General features: G+C 45.3%; 1 protein-coding gene across 1 annotated transcript in view; it reads left to right on the forward strand.

The window, feature by feature from the left end:
• The window catches only part of zfpm2a (zinc finger protein, FOG family member 2a), a 118,050-nt gene that overhangs the window by 74,894 nt on the left and 21,466 nt on the right, over window positions 1-21,690 (forward strand). Inside the window, exon 5 of the mRNA XM_049026614.1 lies at window positions 3,031-3,142. Coding sequence (XP_048882571.1) covers window positions 3,031-3,142 — 112 coding nt within the window. The remainder of the gene's footprint in view (window positions 1-3,030; window positions 3,143-21,690) is intronic.

The raw sequence follows: 21,690 nt of genomic DNA on the forward strand, positions 1-21,690 counted from the left end.
TATTGAACTATTTTGTATTTTGTATTTTATGCGAAAGCTGTAGCAATGTACTTCTCACATAAAGAGCAGCAATTTGATATTCGAGTTTAACTGCTGTTTATTGAAAATTATTATATCTCTGTAAGTAGGTGCAGAACACATGCACACACACACACACACACACACACACATATATATATATACACACACACACACACACACACACACACATATGGCTCTGCTTTACTTATATTATATAAGTATATTTACTTTTAATTTTTTATTACTGTTTACATTACTAAGAATTTAGATGCTTCTCTGGAACCATCTTTAGTCGGGGAGATTCTCACCAATAAACGACGCACGACGCGTATTTGTTGTAGCCAATAGGGGGCAATGTTCTTATGACGGAATCTGGCATGAAACGCAAACTGGAAGGAGAGTGGGGGTATCTGGGCTTTTCTTGAATTTTGCACCGGGATGGAATGTAACCGCCCCCCCCCCGAAGAATGTGGTTGTGTTGCTTGGCCATGTTGTGTAGTGGGAACAGTTAGGCTTCCTCCGTCCTTGTCAACCATACATTTTTTTTTTTATTTTGCGTATGCTTACGGAGATTACACCCTGACCCCGAGCCTTTCCTTCCCTCCGTAACCCCACATCACGATGAAAAAAGCAATTTAATGGATATTATTATTTTGTGGAAAAACTATGGTTTTTGTTGTATTATTTTAAGTATTTCAGGTATTCTCGTTCTATAATCAAAGATAAAGAGGTTAAAATGCTGCATTATAAAACAGGAAAGAATAAAACCAAAATAATGAAATATTTTTCTTTTTATTACTTCGTATAAATATTGCAGTTAAAATGAGATATTATAATAATATATTGGTGAAAAACATGGTTCTTAAGAACCACAAAAAATGCCCAGATTATTTTTACATCCATTTATTTATTAAACCCATAACGTTCCGTTACAGTCCGTAATAACGTGAACAGAGTTGGACTTTAACGTTCAGAATATTACTCATAAATATTATGCTCCGTCCATACAAGGGTGGATTTGTGCAGCTGTACTAGAGATGGTTACAGTCTGGTCTGTGAAAAGGGGTTAATCAGATTTTTAGTGTTGATAGCTGCCATGGCAACAATCAGGTGGTCTTCTCCCTACCCTTCTGCCGATGGTATAAGATTTACAGGTTAGCTAAGATATAACAGTTTATTGTATGGCCAATTTGAGATGTGAAACAGGAGCTGACTTAAATTATGACCGGGGGGGCTCCGTTCTGCTGTCGATGGGGTTGGGGGGGGCAAGAGGCTCGCAAAGGAATAAAAAGAGTAAAATACAGAATTCACTGTTCGCGAGATATTCAATCTGCTTTGGAAATGGAGCACGACTTCTTCGCGGATCATGCCTTTGATTTTTTGACATGTAGCCTAATTGTGCTACCCGACGGTGCCCCTTTGTGTGAGCTGGTGCGAAGCCGTCTTTTCGTCTGCATAAAGATGTTCGCTGGGATTATATGTAATCAGCCTTGTTGGGTAAAGTCAAGCCTGTCGAGAGTGTTGCTTTGCGGGGGGATTTTTGCTGGATATTAGGCATTACATTGTTAACTGGCCATTTGCACCGGTCAGCGCTGGTTATCTGCGGTGCTGAGGGATCTTCACCGGCTGCAGTATTTAAGTCCTGTGTCATATTTCAGAAAAACAAAGCGAAATACCACAATGGAAAATGTGTCCGTACTGTTTTGAAAAACAGCACAAAGTTTTTTTTTAGCTTTGTACATGACACTTGTATGCATAAGCATGCATATGACCATACTTCTGAATATCTTAATATCAATATTTGTACAATAATATTTCTCTATGGCAAACACTCAAATTCAAATAAAGTTCAGTTTATTTAAATGCAAAGCCTTTGTCTGAGATATAGACACACAGACACGCACACACACATATGCATGCGTGTTTCTGAGTTATACCTGCATATATGACATGTAATTTCATAAACCCTGCTTTTAGCTCGCCTTGACAGCCGCCTCTCCAGGTGTAATGCAGTCTACCAGTACTAGTAACCATCTGGGCCTTGTTGGAGGAGTATGTGTGTTAGAGATATGAATGGTGTCTAGTGGGCAGAGATCTCAAATGGAAAAAGAAATGAAGTGTCGATATTGTAGCCCAACCCAAAACCCGTTTCTGTTACGCCCTAATGAAGACGGACCCAGGGGTTAAACAGTAACGGCCTGGGAATCGTGACATTTTGCCCAGCGGTGATGGGCTTCCAAAAGCTCTCTCCTTAAAGAGATGTGGTTTAAAACAATGCTATCTGGGGGGAAAATGGAATATAAATTAAAAAATAGAGCAAGCTGTGATAGGCCTGGCCTCATGTCCATATATGGTGTGGGTACGTTTGTCTGCCCTACCCCTCCCGCCCTGTTTTCGTTTTATAGAAATAACATAAAGCACCAACGGATGACCTGAGCAGAAAAGAAAAATGATGTTACACATTCAGAATAATTTGCTACTGTATTATAAAAATGTAACCTCAATCGGCCTTTGAAATGGATCCTGATTCTTTAAATTCTTTCCTGCCCGTCTCAGGAAATAGTGAGATCCCAGCGATAGCGAAGTACAATATGCCTAAAGTTCACTTCTGAACGACCGCCTTCTTCTCGCTGAAAGTCATCTGCATCCTCTTTATAATTCTCAGCCACCAGAGATGCTCCCTAATCTCGGAGATCTGATATCGTATCACTGGGCAAAATCCGCGATGATAATTCTGCTATTCAGATCGGGGACAAGCTCATGCAGTGGGCCTCTGCCCCCCCTTCCAAAACCCAGCCTCCCCCCAGTCATACCCCACCCTCGCCGCCCCCATCCCTTCTCAAATCTCCCCCACTGGGGAGGCGGATGGTGGAACTTGGGTCCTATCTTACGAAACCGCCCATATATGGCTTTTGAGGGGGGGAAGAGGAACGGAACTTGCGGTTATTAAAGTTGTTTTAATCACCAAAATAAGCAAATGATTAGCGTCTGTAATCTTTCCCCACGCAGAAGACCAAGTGCTCCGTCCCGGTGCTGCTGAGTTCCGGCCCCCGGTGGCTGCTGGATGTGACTTGGCAAGGGGCAGAGGACAACAAGAACAACTGCGTCGTGTACAGCAAAGGTAAGCGTGCTCAAATCCGTTATCTTGCGTGCACCATGCTGACAAAACCACCAATAATCCCGCGTTCTCCCTTTTTATGTCAGGTCATTTTGTCCCCCCTCCCTTCCTATATTGTCACATTACACTTAAACCATACATTCCTCTGCGGCCCCCATGAGGGCCCCCTGTTGGTCACAAATAGTCACTACGTTGGAGGAAGGCAGGGGCCCTAAAGTGAGACCCCAGAAACAACTAAACTGCCCCCTGCTTACACATTTATCAAACATTTTATTTACATTTATTTTTTTTTTTACTAATATTTCTTTTTATCTTGACCCAAAACACGGGAATGAACGATGAAATTATCACTTTGTTTCTCTAGTAATTCCTTATATGGGCTAAAGATTTCCACACTGTAAGGTAAGGGTTAGCAACAAACAAACAGATATGACCACAGCGTTATTGCTCGTGAAAAGCACTTCCTGTCAATTGTTCATGAATCAGGAGACAGATGCAAACTGGGACTGCAGAGGACTCCGGTGTCACCATTTATCAGTTTCAGAGTGATTACCCACGATTAGATTCCAGGATGGAATGGAGTTCCTTACTCTCCGGATGAATAAGTGGCATCTGTGGGATTTGCAACCCGGATTTCGAGTCTCCCGATTCTCAAGTACTAATCACTCGACTGCACTGGGGAGTTATCCTCTTAACGGGCTACTTAACTTTGTGCTTTTTATCACCAAATCATTAAAGTTTTGATAAGCTGTTAAAGAAGATTATGCAGTTCTCGAAAATCTTCTAATCTTTTAACTGGGAGAGAAAACGTATGAAACAAAAAAAAAGGCTAATAAATGAATATCAGAACCAGTAGTGTTTGGAGTGTAATCTTCTGTGGGCGTGGCTTCCGATTGTCATGTGACCGTTTAAGCGACCGTTCCCCCGGTTACCATTCTGGGCCTTGCCACCACGGGGCGCTATGCTGGCCAGTTCTCTAACAGGCCTCAAGGCTCACGTCGCAATATCGCGGTGCTGACTGCGTGGGTGCATGGGGGGGTGAAGAGTCCTGTTGATCAATTAGTGCGCCACCTGGTGGGAACCCGTTTGTGCAGGCCGCTCCTCCCCCCCGTCGGCTGTGGCTTTGGCAGCCGAGAAGCCGTTGGATGCTTTGCGGGACGTCGATGTGCAGATGCTTCCGGAAGGCTTCCTGGCGGGGAAGACGGCACGCGCCTCTCTGCATGTGGTCGAGGCCGATCGAGGGAAGCCTTCAATATTTACTTCCCGACACTTTGACTGTTTTTATTCCCCCCCTGATGCGTTTATAGTCACCTTGGCAAATTGCTGTTCCTGGATGGCATGCGACGGCAGCGAGCTTGCGATCTTTGAGCGCTACCATGCAGTTACTGCGATCCAGGATGAGATCGCTGATATGCGATATCTGCCATTGTAATTGTGCGAGATAATTCACAACCATCGCTACAGTATAATATTCAGTACTGTATCAAACTACCAAGGTTATTGGAGGTATATTGCTGTGATACGACTTTATTCTCCTTGTAAAATCCTCCACATATTATCTGGGACAACAGGGTGGATTTTTATATTTTGTTCAATTAATATGTGCAATTCAGGGCTGGCGCTATGCCTCAGTAGTGCTGTAGCTGCACCTCCAAGGTTGCGGGTTCGAGTCCTATCCCCTGTTCGCAGGGTGCGGGTTCGAGTCCTATCCCCTGTTCGCAGGGTGCGGGTTCGAGTCCTATCCCCTGTTCGCAGGGTGCTCCGTCATTGCTCTCACTCTGCAGAAACACACATGTCAGCGAATTAGCATCAGAGTTGCCGATAATGTTACAGACTGAGGTCCCATCCATGGCGTTCCCCAGCTCATGTCCCATAATTCCCAGGACGGGTTCTACCGCATCAGCATTCGGTATTAAATTTATTGCCACACTTCTCTTTAACGAAGCATCTTTGGTTCATTTAAGACCTCCCTGCTGTCCTGTGGCCGGTTTGAGCCGCCCCCCCCCCCCCACGTTACCGTCTGGCCGTTCACTGCTTGCTTTTCGGTAACGTGCCGGTCGGCAGCAGCTGACAGCTGACGGTCAGACTTGCGGCCCGGCTCATTATCAGCAAATCCACCTGGAGCGGCATAGTTCTCCCCCCGGCCATGTGTGGAGGGGGGTGGTCACATGTCTGCCAGGCAGCTCGTTGTAATTACACGTCACAGCCGTGTGGACACCCGTATCACTGTATTCAGAGGGGTTAGGGTTAGGTTATATTTTCATGCGGAACTTACAGCTTCTGGTCTCCCGTGTTCCGTGTTTTTGTGAGCCGGGTGCTAGAAAATCGTACAGAGGTTTAGCTACGAATCCACATCCTTCGATAAAACACTACTCTGTCAAATCTCTGTCATAACGTCAGTTACTACTCCTAGCTAACCATCACAATGTAACGCCTGTCATTATTTAACATCCTCTGGTAACAACGGGAAGACCGCTGAACGAATGGGTAACGGTGCTCAGATCTTCATGCGTGTGTATGCCAGTACTGAAGGCGTGAATCATGCCTGGTCGCCTTCCGCTGACCATGTGACCCTTTCACATCATCACTACACCTTTCTGTTTACGGGCCACTTCTTTCACAGATTAAGCTTCTTATTCCGGCTGTAGTCAGACATATAAATCGCCCCCAGAGAAACCGTTATCCGGGGGGGAAATGACCAGTGTCACGTGTCAGTGGTATATGGACCCACACGCCCCTGAATCATCCCCACTGGAGGGGGCTTATGCACGCTTTACATGCAGACCAACTCGCGGCCACAGGACCACTGACCCCAGTCGAAAGCTGATTGGCCCACTGCCCTGTCACTCACCGATTCAACATTCATCATTGGCTAATAAGGTTAGCCTGGGATTCAGCCCCTTCGGCCCCCTGATGCAGCCTTGCAGGAACATTTACGAGTGTAGGAATGCCCCCCCACACACACACACACACACCATGAAATCAAGGTCAGACTTAGAATTCCTTTTGAGTCCCCACAAATGCCAAGATTTAATCTTTTTTCCTTTTTTTTTGCATGGCTTTAAATAAGTGAGGCGGGGGCGGCATTGGACAAAGCTGTGTATTTTTGCATAGGGAAAGGAAGAGTGCATGCATGATGGTTTGGGGGGATATTTCCAAATTTAATTGTTTAATTCCAGCCCTTCCCTTAAAATACTCTAGGAAATAGGAGGTGCTAACATTATTATCTGTTATCTCGAACACAGAGACATAGTGCAGCTGAATAATAACTAAACAAGTAATACAATGTAAAATTTCATTATCAGTGTATTAAAACAAAATTGTACCCTAAAGGAGTCTGCACCACTGCTCTGAGCAGCAGTGTAATTATGTCTAATTAAAATACAAGAGATCAACAGAATCGTTTTCATTAGGAAATTATTAATGATTTCTCTGCAACAATAATTGATTGCACTGAGCCCCCACGATAACTGTGCGCGGTCAGGCTGGAGAGACTAAGTACCGGCTGTCGAGCGGAGTCATGTGACTGCTTTGGGGGGGGGGGGGGGGGGTGGTCACATGGGCTGACACGGCTTGGTGCGCTGGGTTGCCACTCATTTTGACATGCCATGTGTCCCCCTCAAAAAAAAAAAAAATCAGCTGCACCCCCTCAGGCCTGCTCGGGCAGGTGGACAGTGTGCGAGATGCCCCCCCCCCCCCCACATGGCGCACACACCAGCCCAGTACGCCGACCTTCCGCAGATCACCTTGAAGATTGCGAAGGTCGTAATGGTAATAATTGATATTTTATAAAAATTCAATTGGTGGGGGCAGGGGGGGGTTCGTCTGTGGATCAAGGTGCATGTCTGCTCTTCCTGTACCTGCCAAGTCCTCATCGATCACATAGCGATGGTGGGGGTGTGACAAAACTATGTCTCTTTCTGTACAGATCCGCGGACTCCCCACTCATACAACCCCCCCAGCATCAAAATAAACTTCCTGTGTGCAAGGACCACGGTCCCACGTAATTCTGTGTCACCATTGCAGTGTAATGCAGCCTCTTTGCATCCTCACGCCCGGCTCACCGGGGGGGGGGGGGGGGGGGGGCTGTGCGGGTTCCTCTTAGGCTGGAGAATTTCCGAATATGCATCTGTTTGAGAGCCTTATGAAGCTCGTGCATGCCGGTGTCAGCCTGGCGCTGAATCCAGCCACGTCCGTTAATTATCCCACTATTGTGCTGCGACTCGGCTAATAGACCGCGCACATTGTGCCCTCGCCGAGGCGCCGTAATCTCTCTCCACACTGCGCCCTGCTACATTTTACTTATTTTCCAACATGCATAAACCACCGAAGGTAAATTGGCCGCTCCGGTGAGTGTGTCTTTTGTAAAAGCCGGCAGCCGAGCTCGGCCACCGTGTTTTAACTTACCATAATTGTATAATCGATGTCGAGAAATGCCTCCGTATCGATCCACCGGGGTAAATTAGCTTCCCCACCCTCCCGGCCCCGTCAGTCTGCTGTCAGGGGTGCGGAGCCTCGCTTTTCGGCTGACAGAGAGTTGTTCTGGTTGTCAAGGCAACGGCACCAAGGCCCCTGAGACTTTTGGGCGCAGAAGCTGGTATTTAGGATGGTGACACGTCACTACTTAAAGCCTGCAGGAAGTGTAACGTGAGGAGAGGAGAGGCCTGTCGTCTCGGATAAGGCCGTCCCGCTGTTAACGGGAAAACCTAGATATTCCGCTTGATACGAGGTGACCTGACATTTTGTTTCAAATATGTCAACCAAATTTTTTTTTTGTGCGCCACTTCACTAATTTCACCGCCGTCACATCTATTCTCAAAGCTACACATACGGTGTGTATTATAGAGCTTGCACATAAATTGAGAGAGTACACATGTACACATTATAGATAGTGACAGTATAGAAGTGTTCTTAGTGCACTTCACAGCATAATAAACCAGCCAGCGTTTGTGTGAAACTCCAAAAAAGCTCAGGGGTATGGCGCCGACAGGAGTACAGCTCTCCAGTTTCCTGCTTTCCTTTGGTGTACAGAGCACTTTATTGAACAGACAGATAGCTACGCGTGTGCAGGTAAGCGATACATGTCAGGTTTCACATCTCGCTGCCTGCAGCCCCTTCGGATCGTACCGATGAATCCCACACTGTCCCTGGGCCTGTGATTTCTCGTTTTTTTCATGGTGTAAGTATCTAAGCATGTTCGGTCTTTAACTGAAAGATAAGTGGTCCCATTAAAAACTGATTTAAATGAAAGTGTGCAAGATTACTGTATATCTTTGAAGAGTCCTCTTTCCAGAGGATCACGTCGCCTATAAGACACTGTGATGTTTTCGAAGGCGTATCGGAGAGAAATAATTATTCTGGCTGCTTTGAAAGAATTTTTTGGGGGTGAAAAGACATAATAGTGATACGACATCTGGTTCACTTGTTGTCAAGGTGAGAAACTGGTGTGATTTTTGTAACTTGCCCTGGCTTTTGAGAAACACTGTCTACAGTTTCATCCAGGGAAGGGTGGTTGAACTTACTTGATTGCAAGGTTTTTTTTGATCAGCTGGAGAATTTAAATGAAGGAGGCTTCATTACTTGGGTGGGCGGTCAGATGATGCTCTGACAGGAACCAGCACCGTGCCTCTGAAACACAAAGGACCTCTTTGCTTAAGATGCACGTTCTTCACTCCCGTCTCCCGTGACCACTGATCCAGGGCTGTGTGATCCTGGATCTTAAGAAGCTCCGAAAACAAGGTGGGGACTCTCTGTATGGGGTACCAGTCCATCACAGACCACATGTTCTCACACACACTTTTGCATTTTTAGTTTTTTGATTGCATTCACAGATATCCCATTTTTCAGGTCCCCACAAAGTCAAAACAACAGTTTTTATTACATTGTAGGGGACATTTAGTATTATATATGTAATCCACACACAGACACACACACACCACACGTGTTTGCATTCATAACTTTATAGGGACCTTCCATTAATTTCTATGGGCATAACCATAATCGCAACAACGATAACCTTAATCCCTACCCAGCCCTAACCTTAACCATAAGTAACCAAACAAAATACATTTTTAGTTTTGCATTTTATTGTGGGATGAAACTGCAGTGACCAGAAGAGACAAACACACAGGGAACATGCAAATCCAGTCCGTCATACCCAGACACGTGAGGCTTCCTTACTGTCTTTTAGCTTAGAGGTACATTTTTTTTTACCGTCACTAAACCCACACACATGCGTGGGCCCTAAACAGTCACTACACTAAATATTAAATAACTGTGTTCCGTATTTAGAAGACGCTGAAGCAGCATGTTCTGCTGCCCAGCTAACTAGCTACGGTCTTCTGACCCTGCTAGCTAGCTATTAATTTAGCTTTTTTAACATCTACGCGTGGCTCTAGAACGATGAACCCTCCACAGAATGTTTGTACACTAAACTGTAGAACTTTGTGGATTCTCAAAGCATCCTGACGTTCTTGGGACCATGAAACTATGAGCGAAACTACAGGTGACATTTTATATAGCAAATAAGTGTTCACCTCGCCTTAGAACCCGCATATCTTGGCAGAAATAACCGGACTAGGCAGCAGACTGGAGGGAGGGGAACCGCGAGGCGGACAAGGCACCTCAGCAAAGATGGCCGTCCTGGGGAGCTCTTAGCGAAGCGGTTTTTATCAGGAGGTTAATGTGATTCCGATTAACAGGGTGGACGGATATTTTCCCAGGATATCATTGGTCCTATTTTTCCCCGTTATACAAGCGCAGAGGGACTGGCCAATTACCGAAGAGCTACGGATCACGGCTAGATACAGTATAGCTACACTAGCATGTTTACGCTCACGTAGCGTTTCGGCACTGTTTATCGTTCTTCACTTTCAGGTTCAATTAGAGAGTTTTTTTTTGTATTCACAGTATTGTGACCACCTAACATCAATTTAGAAAAATCAGATTTTCACAGAGGAAATAGGTAGAGGTGTTACGAAATTGTTTTGTAGGTTACTTCGGTGTCCATGCAAGCAAAGCCGGCGATAACCTTCTATAGCTACATAATTTTGCGGCTAATCCATTTTATTGATTGTACACTTGACTTTGCAAAAAAATAACTGCGCGGCCCTTAAACCGTGGTATCAGTGCAATATCACTTTTTCTCACTGCACAGTCCCTGAGCAGACACCGGGAGCCACCCACTGTGCGGACTTATCTTTTATTTTCAGGAGACAATCTCGCCCAATGATCTCAGTAATTCCTGCTCTTTTAAGCTCCCCGTCCCTGCCCCCCCGCCTCGCCACATTGCAGTGAAGGACAGTAGAATCCCCGGATTGGCTGATTAAATTAAATGAAGCGAGGGGGTGTCTCATGCCACACTGGTGGCCGCGGTGATGCGGGCCGTACTTGCCTGGTCTTGACGAGTCCCTCGTCTCGCCTGCAGCGTAGAAGCAGAAAGTGGCTCGCTGGTCAAGAGGCAGGCACATCAAGTTGCACCGGGGGTGCTGTAGGTGCTCAGAGGCATTGAGGGGGGGGTGGGGTGTCGGAGCTGTCAGTGAGCCTGAACGCTAGTGTGTGTTGTCATTGTACAGCCTTGGTTTTTTATGACAGGGGTCATTAACATATCACTTCACTGGGTAAAAACTGCGTCCCCCCCATTGCGTTTTTATTTTAGTGGAGTTGTGTTTTCGTGTATTTCAGACTTGTAGCTGAGATGCTTCCCATGAGCTGCGAGAGTAAGATCATGCCGATCGCTTTAACAGTAAGATGCATCGCTGCCGTTTAACTCGCATCCCAAGACTCAGACTTTCAAACCTGCGGCCTGCAGGAGGCGGGATCGCACAGACGAGCCGACCGCGTTTTCACACAAGGGCAAACCGGTGTGCGGAGTCCCTCCCTGCCACTGCCTGTCGGAACCTTTTTCAAATCACCCGTGGCAACCAGTGAGCCCCCTCCACCCCCCCCCCCCGCCTCGATCCCTGTGCCAAAATAGCAGCTCTTCTGGTGGCCTAGCCCCCTAAGCCTGCATATTGTTGAATAGCAGAGGCTAATGCTGTGTTGCGATGCCATTTGGAGTCACTCCCCTTCTGGGAGGAATCCGTGCCATATTCCCTGTAATCCCCCGCTTCCTCTCTGTTGTCGGGTTGCTCGCCTGCTGCTCCGACGCCTTTCTCCCGCAGCCTCGTCCTCCTTACATCCGCCTCCACCATTTTAATCCCTTTGACCCGAACCCTCTGTGTTTCCCTGTATCAACAAACTCCCGGAGATTACATCCTGCCCATCCGTGCTGGTTTTCCCTCCCGTTTACCAGACAGCAGGTAACCGGCAGAGATACGGGGGGGGGACCCGGAAATGGGCCCCCAGCTCACGCATTGGCGTGCAGACTTGCCCTCCACAGTTTTCTGGGGGAGGGGGGTATTCCCTGTCTTTTCCTATGTGGCACCGACATGTTGGTTATGTATGCCGTGCTCCAGGCTCCCCCCCCCCACGGTGACCGGGATGGGGTCACTGGGCTGGAGCTCCAATGGAACCCACAGTCCAACCTGATTAAAATGCACCGTGAAACCCTGCAGCCCCGGGGTCACTCCAGACCGGAGTTTCCAGCATCTGGTGCAGGTGGTGAAGCGTGCCAGGCTCATGCCAGCAGGACAAAGCAGGGAAGCTCTCCACCCATGTCACAAGCGTGGGGGCAAGCATCTCTCTTAGCATCGTTAGTCATTAGTGTTATATATCCATTATTTAACATGCAGAAAATTATTTTAAAAATCTAGACACAATCGAGTACCAAAAAAACAGATTAAATATTTATCCATAGATTCATCGTTTAACCACTAATCAGAGCTGTGAGGGGCCTGGAGATTTTCCCAGTCAGCCCCCTGGTTGGGGGGCGGGACACAAACAGGCACACCTGCACATTGATCCACGTATTTCTGAGTAAATAAATATTATTGTTATTATTATTATTATTATTATTATTATTATTATTAAGAGATTAAAAACTGGTATGAGTGAAGGTAACTTGCTTCAATTTTATTTTTATATTTACATATATTTAGCTGATGCTTTGGTCAGAAGCAGCCTAGAAGTGAGGCAAATGGCACATCACAAACATGCTGTAAAGGAGTCGGATGGGAGTATGTGCAGCAAGGCGTATGTGTGGCTAGGCGTACGCGCAGATAGGCGTATACGCAGATAGGCGTACACGCAGATAGGCATACAGGCAGCTAGGCGTAAGTGCAGATAGGTATGCAGGCAGCTAAGTATACATGCAGATAGGCATACAGGCAGCTAGGCGTAAGTGCAGATAGGTATGCAGGCAGCTAGGCGTAAGTGCAGATAGGCATATGCGCAGATAGGCATACGTACAGATAGGCGTATGCGCAGATAGGCATGCAGGCAGCTAAGTATACATGCAGATAGGCATACAGGCAGCTAGGCGTACATGCAGATAGGCATGCAGGTAGCTAGGCATATGCGCAGATAGGCAAACAGGCAGCTAGGCATACGCGCAGATAGGCATACAGGCAGCTAGGCGTATGTGCAGATAGGCATACAGGCAGCTAAGTATACATGCAGATAGGCATACAGGCAGCTAGGCATATGCGCAGATAGGCAAACAGGCAGCTAAGTGTACATGCAGATAGGCATACAGGCAGCTAGGTGTAGACGCAGATAGGTGTACGTGTGGCTAGTCGTATGCGCGGTTAGGCGTATGTGTGGGTAGTAGTATGCGCGGTTAGGTATATGTGTGGCTAGTCCTATGCGCGGTTAGACGTATGTGTGGGTAGTAGTATGCGCGATTAGGCATATGTGTGGTTAGTCGTATGCGCGGTTAGACGTATGTGTGGGTAGTAGTATGCGCGATTAGGCATATGTGTGGTTAGTCGTATGCGCGGTTAGACGTATGTGTGGGTAGTAGTATGCGCGATTAGGCATATGTGTGGTTAGTCGTATGCGCGGTTAGACGTATGTGTGGGTAGTAGTATGCGCGGTTAGACGTATGTGTGGTTAGTCCTATGCGCGGTTAGACGTATGTGTGGCCAGGCATTCATGAGGCTAGGCTGGCAATACGATCCAATGAATGTGCAGGACTGGTGTACCCGGTATTGGAGCATAATGTGCTGGGATCGTAGGCAGTAGTAATGTACTCATATCGTAATAATCCGTTTGTTAAACATAGAGCCGTCATACGGTACAGGTGAGGAGTCAAATCTCAGCCACCAAAGTCAAAGTGTTCTTGTGTGTCAAACACAGGGCCTGTGTGGCATAACTGGGCACAGGCAGCCACCCGGCAAAAGACACTCCTACTGGGATTTAATGCTCCCCAGAAATTGTGAGGTTCAGGGCAAAGACAAAAAAATAAAAACAAAAAAACGACAGATCATGGAGAAAGCGCAGCAGAGGTTTCCCCTTAAGCTATTCAGCTCAAGAAGAATGTGCGAACGGTGAAATATATATGCACTCCATCCTGTCGGAGAGGTTCTGCTTATCTTGAGTGACTGTCAAGCCTCGGAATATCACAGAACGGACAAAAATATATTAAATTAATAAGCTGCTGGATGTTGTCGGGAATTATGATGCTTCATAAATCCTGGTTTGATCAGGGAGGACAAGGCTTAAATCCACTGCTTCCTAATGCACACGGCAGTGTTTTGGACTGGATTTTATTCTGTTGGAGAGATAGAGGCCCTTAGCTTTGGAAACAAGATTTATCATCTTCCTCTTCTTTCATGACTGACAAATATAAAAAAAAGAGCCTTAGGCAAGTTGGCAGCCGTTACTACCTTTAATAGAAGGGCACTGTCACAGCAAGGTGAACCCCGGGCCAAGGAGAGAAAAATGCTATTCAAAAAAAAGAAAAGAAATTGGTACTGGCTTATCAGTTGTACTTCCTGTGTCGGGTCAAAGGTCGGGGAGCTTTCGTTTGTTTGTTTGTTTCTTACACCATAAGGATGGATGCTATCTGTCCTGCCATCCTAACAGGTGTACTTTGTCGACCGGCAGAGGTAATATTTCATGTCACGAATTAGGAAAGTATACCTCGCTATTCTCTGTTTGTAGACCAGGCAGAGAATCTATCATTTTCTCGATAGTTCTTGTTTTCGTGTTTCTTTTCATGGATATTATTAGTAGGAATAGCTAACTGGTTAACGGGTGACATCTTAACATACAAGCTAATATTTTCTCATAATACTGAATTAGCGTGCCCCTCCAGTCCAATCCATTTTATATTAAATTGATGTAATTTTATTGTTTTTAGCATGCCATGCTTTCCGCACCTTCAGCGAAAGCATACACACATCACCTGGGAAAACTCACTCGCTCGTGTAAAAACACGAAAAAAATCTCTACCGACAGATCAATGTGCTGCACAAAGCAATTTTGAAGTGTTTCGAATTTTGGTGTTTCGATGATTTATATTCTGATTGATTCGCTGCACAAAAATGGATCTCTATTCTGAAATATTCCCAGTGCTGGTTTGCTGCATATCTACAATGACAGGAAAACCAGAACTTCTGCTATGCGTCCATCTTGAATATATTTTCTACCTGCAAAGTCAGTCTTTTTTTCGAGAGCATATGTTTATGGTTTCTGACATGAATTATTCAATGTTTGAGTAAACACCAAATCATCAGAAAATATTCCATTCTGCTCACTAGTAAACATAATCCAAAGCATTTATTCACTATATTCAAAGAAATTTGAAGTTTGCCATGTATAGACCAGGGATAATTACACGGTATAACTTCACTTCTTTCTTGATTTTGCATCCCTGGATTTGACACTATTGCCAGAGATTATTATTATTATTATTATTATTATTATTATTATTATTATTATGTGTTGCCTGGGAATGAGAGTTTCCTCAGAATAATTTATTCAGAATTAATCCATTTGCTCCGTGCATCGTCATGACGACAGAGGAGGTGACTGGCACATGTCTGTGAGCCCATTGGCTAAGAGCAGGCTGCCAACAGGAAGCATCTAGCTTTAACGTCATGGAGTGTTACAACTCCTAAGCTGCAGCTCTGCTCAAAGAGAGCTGGCAGCTTGCATGACGGCCTTATGAGCCTTCATTTGACGTAAATTTTTAAGTAAAATTCGTGATTAAGTACATTCAGAATCAGATTAAGATTAAGTTAACTTTAACTTACTGAACCCCTTAAATTTGAAAGTGGAAAATAATGTGAGAGCAAGGTCAGGATCTGTTGTTATTGTGAAAATGATTTTAGGGTTTCTGTTATTAATGTGAAGTCACCATTCCTTCAGAAGGTAAATGTATCGCACTGAGACACCATGAAGAAAGGGCATCCCTCCCTCTTGTTGATTTCCCCTTTTCCTAACCATGATCTCATGGGATCTTTCACCATGGTTCTATGGCAAGTCACCGGTGCATAGAGATTTTTGAGCAGGAAACAGTTAAGACTGTAAGAAAGTGATCCTCCCTCTTCCGCTGTTAACCAGGCTGAAACTTATGTACTCTTTGCATAAACTTACCTCTCTGCCTTGTCTGCATTACTGACAGAGGAAGTTTGTATTGCATGTGGCCTTGCTGCGCTTGAACATTCACTCACGGTGAGGGTCAAAGCTGGCTTGTTATTTCTAGATGTAACATTGCTCACTCACTTAAAATAAATGAAAACTACAGAAAAGAACCACTAATAAGTCAGTCTTGGAAATGTTCTTGATATTTATAATTCTGGATTTCCTGTTGTACGCTGTGCAGATGTCCCATAATCCTCTTGCAGCATTCTTTTCCATATCACCCAATGATGGACAGGCTATATTAAATTCTGGTTGGACTTATCAGACTATGGTTTACAACATGAACCTTTGAAATCAGTATACTGGAATTTTCCTTTAAACAATCACATTTGTTTTGGCTCTGCTTGCTAACTTTCACGCAGAAATTTATGGGACATATATATTTTTAATAAATTTATGATTCATATTTACATTTTACATTTAATTTCCAGTTCTATATTTTTCTCTCTTTATTTGAAAGTATTGTTTGCGTAGGTCATACAGCTTTAGCTTTTTTTGATGTGGTATTGGCCCTGTTAATGAATAAATTAAGGTTCTTATAAAAAAGGAAATAAAAAATATTAAATATATTGTTTGCCTTTGTATATCTTTTTACATCAACTAAAGGCTATAAGCCCCAAAGACAGGAGCGTTTAAGCAGTTTCCACAAGTTGCTAGGTTTGAGAACTGCCATCATGCCTGAAGAATCCCTGTTTAATGTACTGTAATGTGAAATTCAGCAGGGACATGTTTAATTGAGTTTTACAGAAACCAGTAGGGAGTTTGCACTGGAAGGTAGGTGATGTTGAGGTTTCTAATCTCCCATTCCGGAGAGGCTTGTTGACGGAGTGGTTCTTTTTCTTTCTGGATAAAAAAAGAGGAATCATAAGAGATGATACATCCGTGGATAAAACCAATTGGCAAGCCTCAAAGGGACCGGGGTGATAAGGCAAATCCAGCACTTGTGGAGAAATAAAAGAATCCAACTGTTCATTAAAATGAAAAACAAAACACGCGATGGAGGAGGCGGGCGGCCCGCGTGGCGGAGGAGTGAGCAAAGATGACGAACTGAGCCGGCGATATCAGAAGAAGGGTTGGGAAATAATCAAGGATTTGCAAGGAGGATTAATAGCGAGATAGGGACGAATAAGGACTTTTCCTTCTGCGAAATTATAAAGGGGAGGCCGCAATTATCTGTGGGGTGGAACGGCGAGCGATTCATGGCCGTTTGATACTCGGTACAACCCAGCCCAGATACATCTTGTAGTTTCTTCAAAAATATGCCTCTTTAAAAATTAGGTTTGCCAGAACAGATATCGCACAGGCAAGCGATAAGGATACTTCAGTTTAACTTCGATTTTACAAAATGGGAAATCATGTGGTGTAATCTGAGCCATGTGGACAGGATACTGAAAGACGGTACGTAATATTCAGTTATCAAACAATTATCGTATTAAGCGCTAATCTTTGACACAATGAGTTTCATTTCACAGTTTAAAACATATATTAAACTACCCAAGACCCACGTAATAATTCATTAATTGGGGCTTTAAAGATACTTTGTGAGTCGATAATTAAGCTGATTGCTTCTTGCCAGACCGCTCTTTTCTTAAAGCATGTCTATCGCTTATATCTGCATGGTGACATTAATATTTATGAAGATCTGTTGGGGCCTTGCACTAGATTTTGGTGAATAAAATGACATTCTTGCCAGACTGGAGATCAAACAGACTGGTGGGGGGCTAGGGGGGGGTTTCATTTGGTGACTCCAAATTTTTTGAGTGGCTGGTGAGGCCTTAAGAAGGAGATGACGTTGACCCGGGAGGTGGCCGAACGATGTGTGTTTGTTTGCTTCTTTGCGGGGAGACGTGATAGTGACCTGCTTAAAACTTCTACATCGGCCTGCCCCCTACAGGCCTGGGGATGTAAAGACACTTGATGATGGTGTGCAAATGTGTGTGTGTGTGTGTGCGCGTCTGTGTGTGTAAGTGATGTATATATTACATTGTGGTGACCGAATGCGTGATAAAGCCCTGTTATTTTAACATGATGGGGACCATTTTATAAAACTCAATTTTACAAAATCTGTAAACACAATAAAAATGCCAAAAGTCTCATATTTTGTTTGGTCACTTATGGTTAAGGTTAGGGCTGGGTGGGGGTTAAGGTTGTCATTGTTAGGATTAGAGTTTTCCCCATAGAAATGAATGGAGAGTCCCCACAATGATATGAATACAAACGTGTGTGTCTGGTGTGTGTGCTTGTGTGCACACTTATGCATCTGTGTTTTTGTCTGCCTATAATTTACCACGGTATGAATAGGATGCCCCTGTAATGGGTTTTCCAGAACGCCAAACCTCAGGTTCACACAAACAATGGCCTAATGAAAGATTGGACATTATAGCCAGCGAAATAATTATGACTCGTCCGATCCGGCAGTGAAAGGTTCTACTCCCCTTTGGTGCAATAAAGCCATTCATCAACTGATCAATAAAAATATGTAGCAGATTATTACGCTGCTTTCCGTGGGCCTCCTCGTAAATAATGCGGCCTGGTCTCCTGGAAATATTAATTATAATCATAATGTAGATAACATGTATTGGCCTTTTATAGCACAAGCTGAATGAATTTTACACTGCAATTCAGCTAGCAAGGTCATGCAAAGTTGCATGGGCATAGATGGCGGCTATTAAAAACATGAAATAGTGGTGGCGATGTAGAGCAGCTTGGTATGAGGCAGCATTCTGCCCTGGCTGTAGGGCCACGATCGCGAACCCGACACCCACGCCGGCCGGCAAATCCCAGGTGACATCGCCGTCTACGGTTCCTCCTGCAGTAGGCATTTTCAGCAGTGCCGGCAAACCAATTCGGCAACATAGGCAGCTGCCAAGGGCGCCATTTTCTGAGGGGGCGCTGATGTGGCATGCCAGACTCACTTTGCCTCAGATCGATGGCGGGGGGGGGCGCTATTGCTCGCCTAGGGCACCGCATGGCTTTTGACCGGTTAGGGTTTTCAGATTTTCGTCGTCATTATTTCTGAGTCGATGCAGTGACTATTTTTCTTAACCAAAACATAAAAAATCTGGTGTGTATAAGATCGTCATCGATGTAATGTGGTGCAGTGTGAATCGCTAAACTGAATCGAAATGCATGAAGATTCCTGTCAGCTTTTCGTCACAGGTGTCAGACTGTGTAAGACATAACAACAGCACTACCGCAACTTTAAATTTAGCAGATGCCTTTGTCCGAAGTGCCAAGGTCTCTAGAGCCGTTGTGGTTACGGGCCTTTCTCAAGAGCCCGCTGCTGATACGATTATCCTGCTGGCCACGGGATCTCAACCCATGACCTTCTGGAAACACCCGCACATCTCCAACACGCTGAACCTACATTTATTCTCATGGTTCCCTCTAATGCTTCAGGAAAGGAATTGAGCCGCAGGCCCGGTGACGTAGGCGGCGCCCCCCAAAAATATGTCCCCTCTTCCCATTTTAGTGTCAAAGACCTCATGACAGTTAAATTCACCCTCATTTGATTTCAGAGTTTCTCCATTTTTACATACTGACAGCTGTATTTCTGCATGTCACATTTACTGTAATGGAATGAATAAGTAAGCCAATAAGCTTTTTATTAAACATAATCATTATAATTAGCAGAGGCCGACAAGACAATTAGTTTAAATAAACACGGGATGTTGAATAGGTGAAGCTGCACAAGCTGCTGTGTCGTTCCGTTTCGAGGACGAATGCAACTTCAAAACAGATGATGTGTCAGAAATTAATTTCACGTTTCTAAGCACAATAAAATCTACAGATATCTAATTACGTTTGGCGGATCCTCGGCCTTTTGTTTTCCTCTTTTTTGTCATGGAGCGGTTTCTGTCCGCCTGTCCCTCGCACAAACGCGCGCAGTTCCCCGTAGAATTACACGTTGCTCCTTTGTGTCAAAGCCACAAACTTCCCGCTCGGTGTGGAAATCTCGATTACGGATTCCACGAGGAGTTATAAACGACTCGAGATCCTTGGAATGTTCCGGACTAATCGGCTCGCGCGGAATGTGGTTCCCTTTTGATGCACGCCATCTCTTCGACAGAGTCGCTCATTTCCATAATTCCGGCACTTTCTGCATACAAAGCAGATTTGCAGATAGGTAATCCTTGTACGTTTTTTTTCAGGAGACACGTTATTAGAGGATTGAGGTCTGTGTGGGAAATTATGTACATTTTTTAAAAGTTCTTGACAATCTGAACATCCGCTCGTGTCTGGTCTTACGCCCCACCCCCATTGCTTGCCCCCACAATGCTGGGGTCCTGCACAGCCCCCCCGCCGGCTGCTAAATGCTTCAGGCTAACCTGAGGCTTTCCTTGGAGGTGGGCGTTTCTCCAGAATGTTTAAGAATGTCTAACCTATCCGGCCTGCATCCCCCCCCCACACATTTTCTAAGCGTCCATCACCTGTCAGAAGCTCCTCACCTTAAACCAGCTAGTTATTTCCCACTGGTTTTAAGCTCCCCTCATATCGCAGCTCATTAAAGCACAGCGCGGCTGCCGGTCCGTTTGCGTAGAACCTCGTTTGTGCCTGCGTGGAGCGTGACCGGAACTGAGGAATTTTCCGGAAAAATTACTTCTTCATACGACTCTAACTCTTGCACCCCCTCCCCACCACAAAAAAAGTTACATTTAATTATAGGATTTTGGTGCAGAATCCCCGGATCCTGCGGACTGGGAGACCAGTGGTGTTGCCTTTGATTTTGTATGTCTTTTCCCATATTGTGGCTTTGATAATATTTGTGAGTCCAATCATTTTCTGTAAAGTCCTATTCAGGGTTGTGGGGGGGTCTGGAGCCTATAGGTGTGAGGCAGGGAACAACCCAGGATGGGCTGCCAACCCAACACAGGGCACAGTCACACACCGGTCACTCACACACCATTGACTCACACCTATTGCCAATAGGCAAACTCCAATTAACCTCAGCATGTTTTTAGACGGTGGGAGCAGAGTACCCCAAGGGAACCCCACGATGACAACATGCATAAAACTCCACATACATGGAACTCTGAGAGAGACTCGAACCCAGGTCCCAGAGGTGTGAGGCAATAGTACTAACCACTGTGCCACACCTATTCGCTAGCTCCGTTGGCAAGACTATATTCAACAATGCCTACGACAACGTTACGAGAATCACGTGAAAGGAACTAAAGTAACTGAAACTGTATTTTGGGGACAGGAGAGGAAACAGGTTTTAAAATGGATGTAAAAGACAGGCTTTGTGATGTTCGCAACTGATACAGTGATAATCTCACACTAAGCAGCAACTTAACCACCAAGAGCAGATCTGACAGTTGCTCCTTCTCAACACATTCTGGGCCGGACTGGTACCAGATCGGACTTTTTCTGGTTTACCTCTGAGGCGCCTTTTGTCCTCAGCCTCCTATTAGATATGCATGTTGAATTAAAATATTAAAATAGACTTATAATAAATGTACGGAGTACGACCCTGAAAAACCCTTCCAGGATTACATTTTAAATTATAAAAGAAACTGAAAATGTTTTAAAATAAATGCTGTCTGGGAAAAGTTTTTTAAAAATCTGCATTTCAAAAATGTTATCATCTCACCCCACCCCCTTCCACTTCGACACTTCTCCCAGAATCCCGCAGGACAAATTGATTCCTGCGGACGTGCTTGAGAAAGCGGGCTGGCTGGTATGTGCGCCTGCCCAAAGCCCAGCCCCCCTCCAGCCCCCATTCTGCCCGGCCAAGCTTCCACTGGCTTTGCCCGCGACCCCCGCGTGGCCGGTATCAATCACCGGCAATGAGGCCCGGCTCACCGCCCGCCTGCCAGCCCCCGGCCCAAGCCCCCGGCCCAAACCCCCGGCACGCGCGGGGATGTGATTTCAGGGTAATTTTGGAAAGCATATTGTCTAATTTCACCATCTGTCTGCGAGGGGACATGGCAGCCGTCGCCTCATTTGCCTTCTGCTTCTTTTATTGGGCCGATACGGCGCCGGGTTCTTGGAGCGGGCTGGCGGGCCGGGTGCACAGCCCA

The sequence above is a fragment of the Brienomyrus brachyistius genome, chromosome 9 (assembly GCF_023856365.1).
Source record: "Brienomyrus brachyistius isolate T26 chromosome 9, BBRACH_0.4, whole genome shotgun sequence".
Classification (NCBI taxonomy): Eukaryota; Metazoa; Chordata; class Actinopteri; order Osteoglossiformes; family Mormyridae; genus Brienomyrus; species Brienomyrus brachyistius.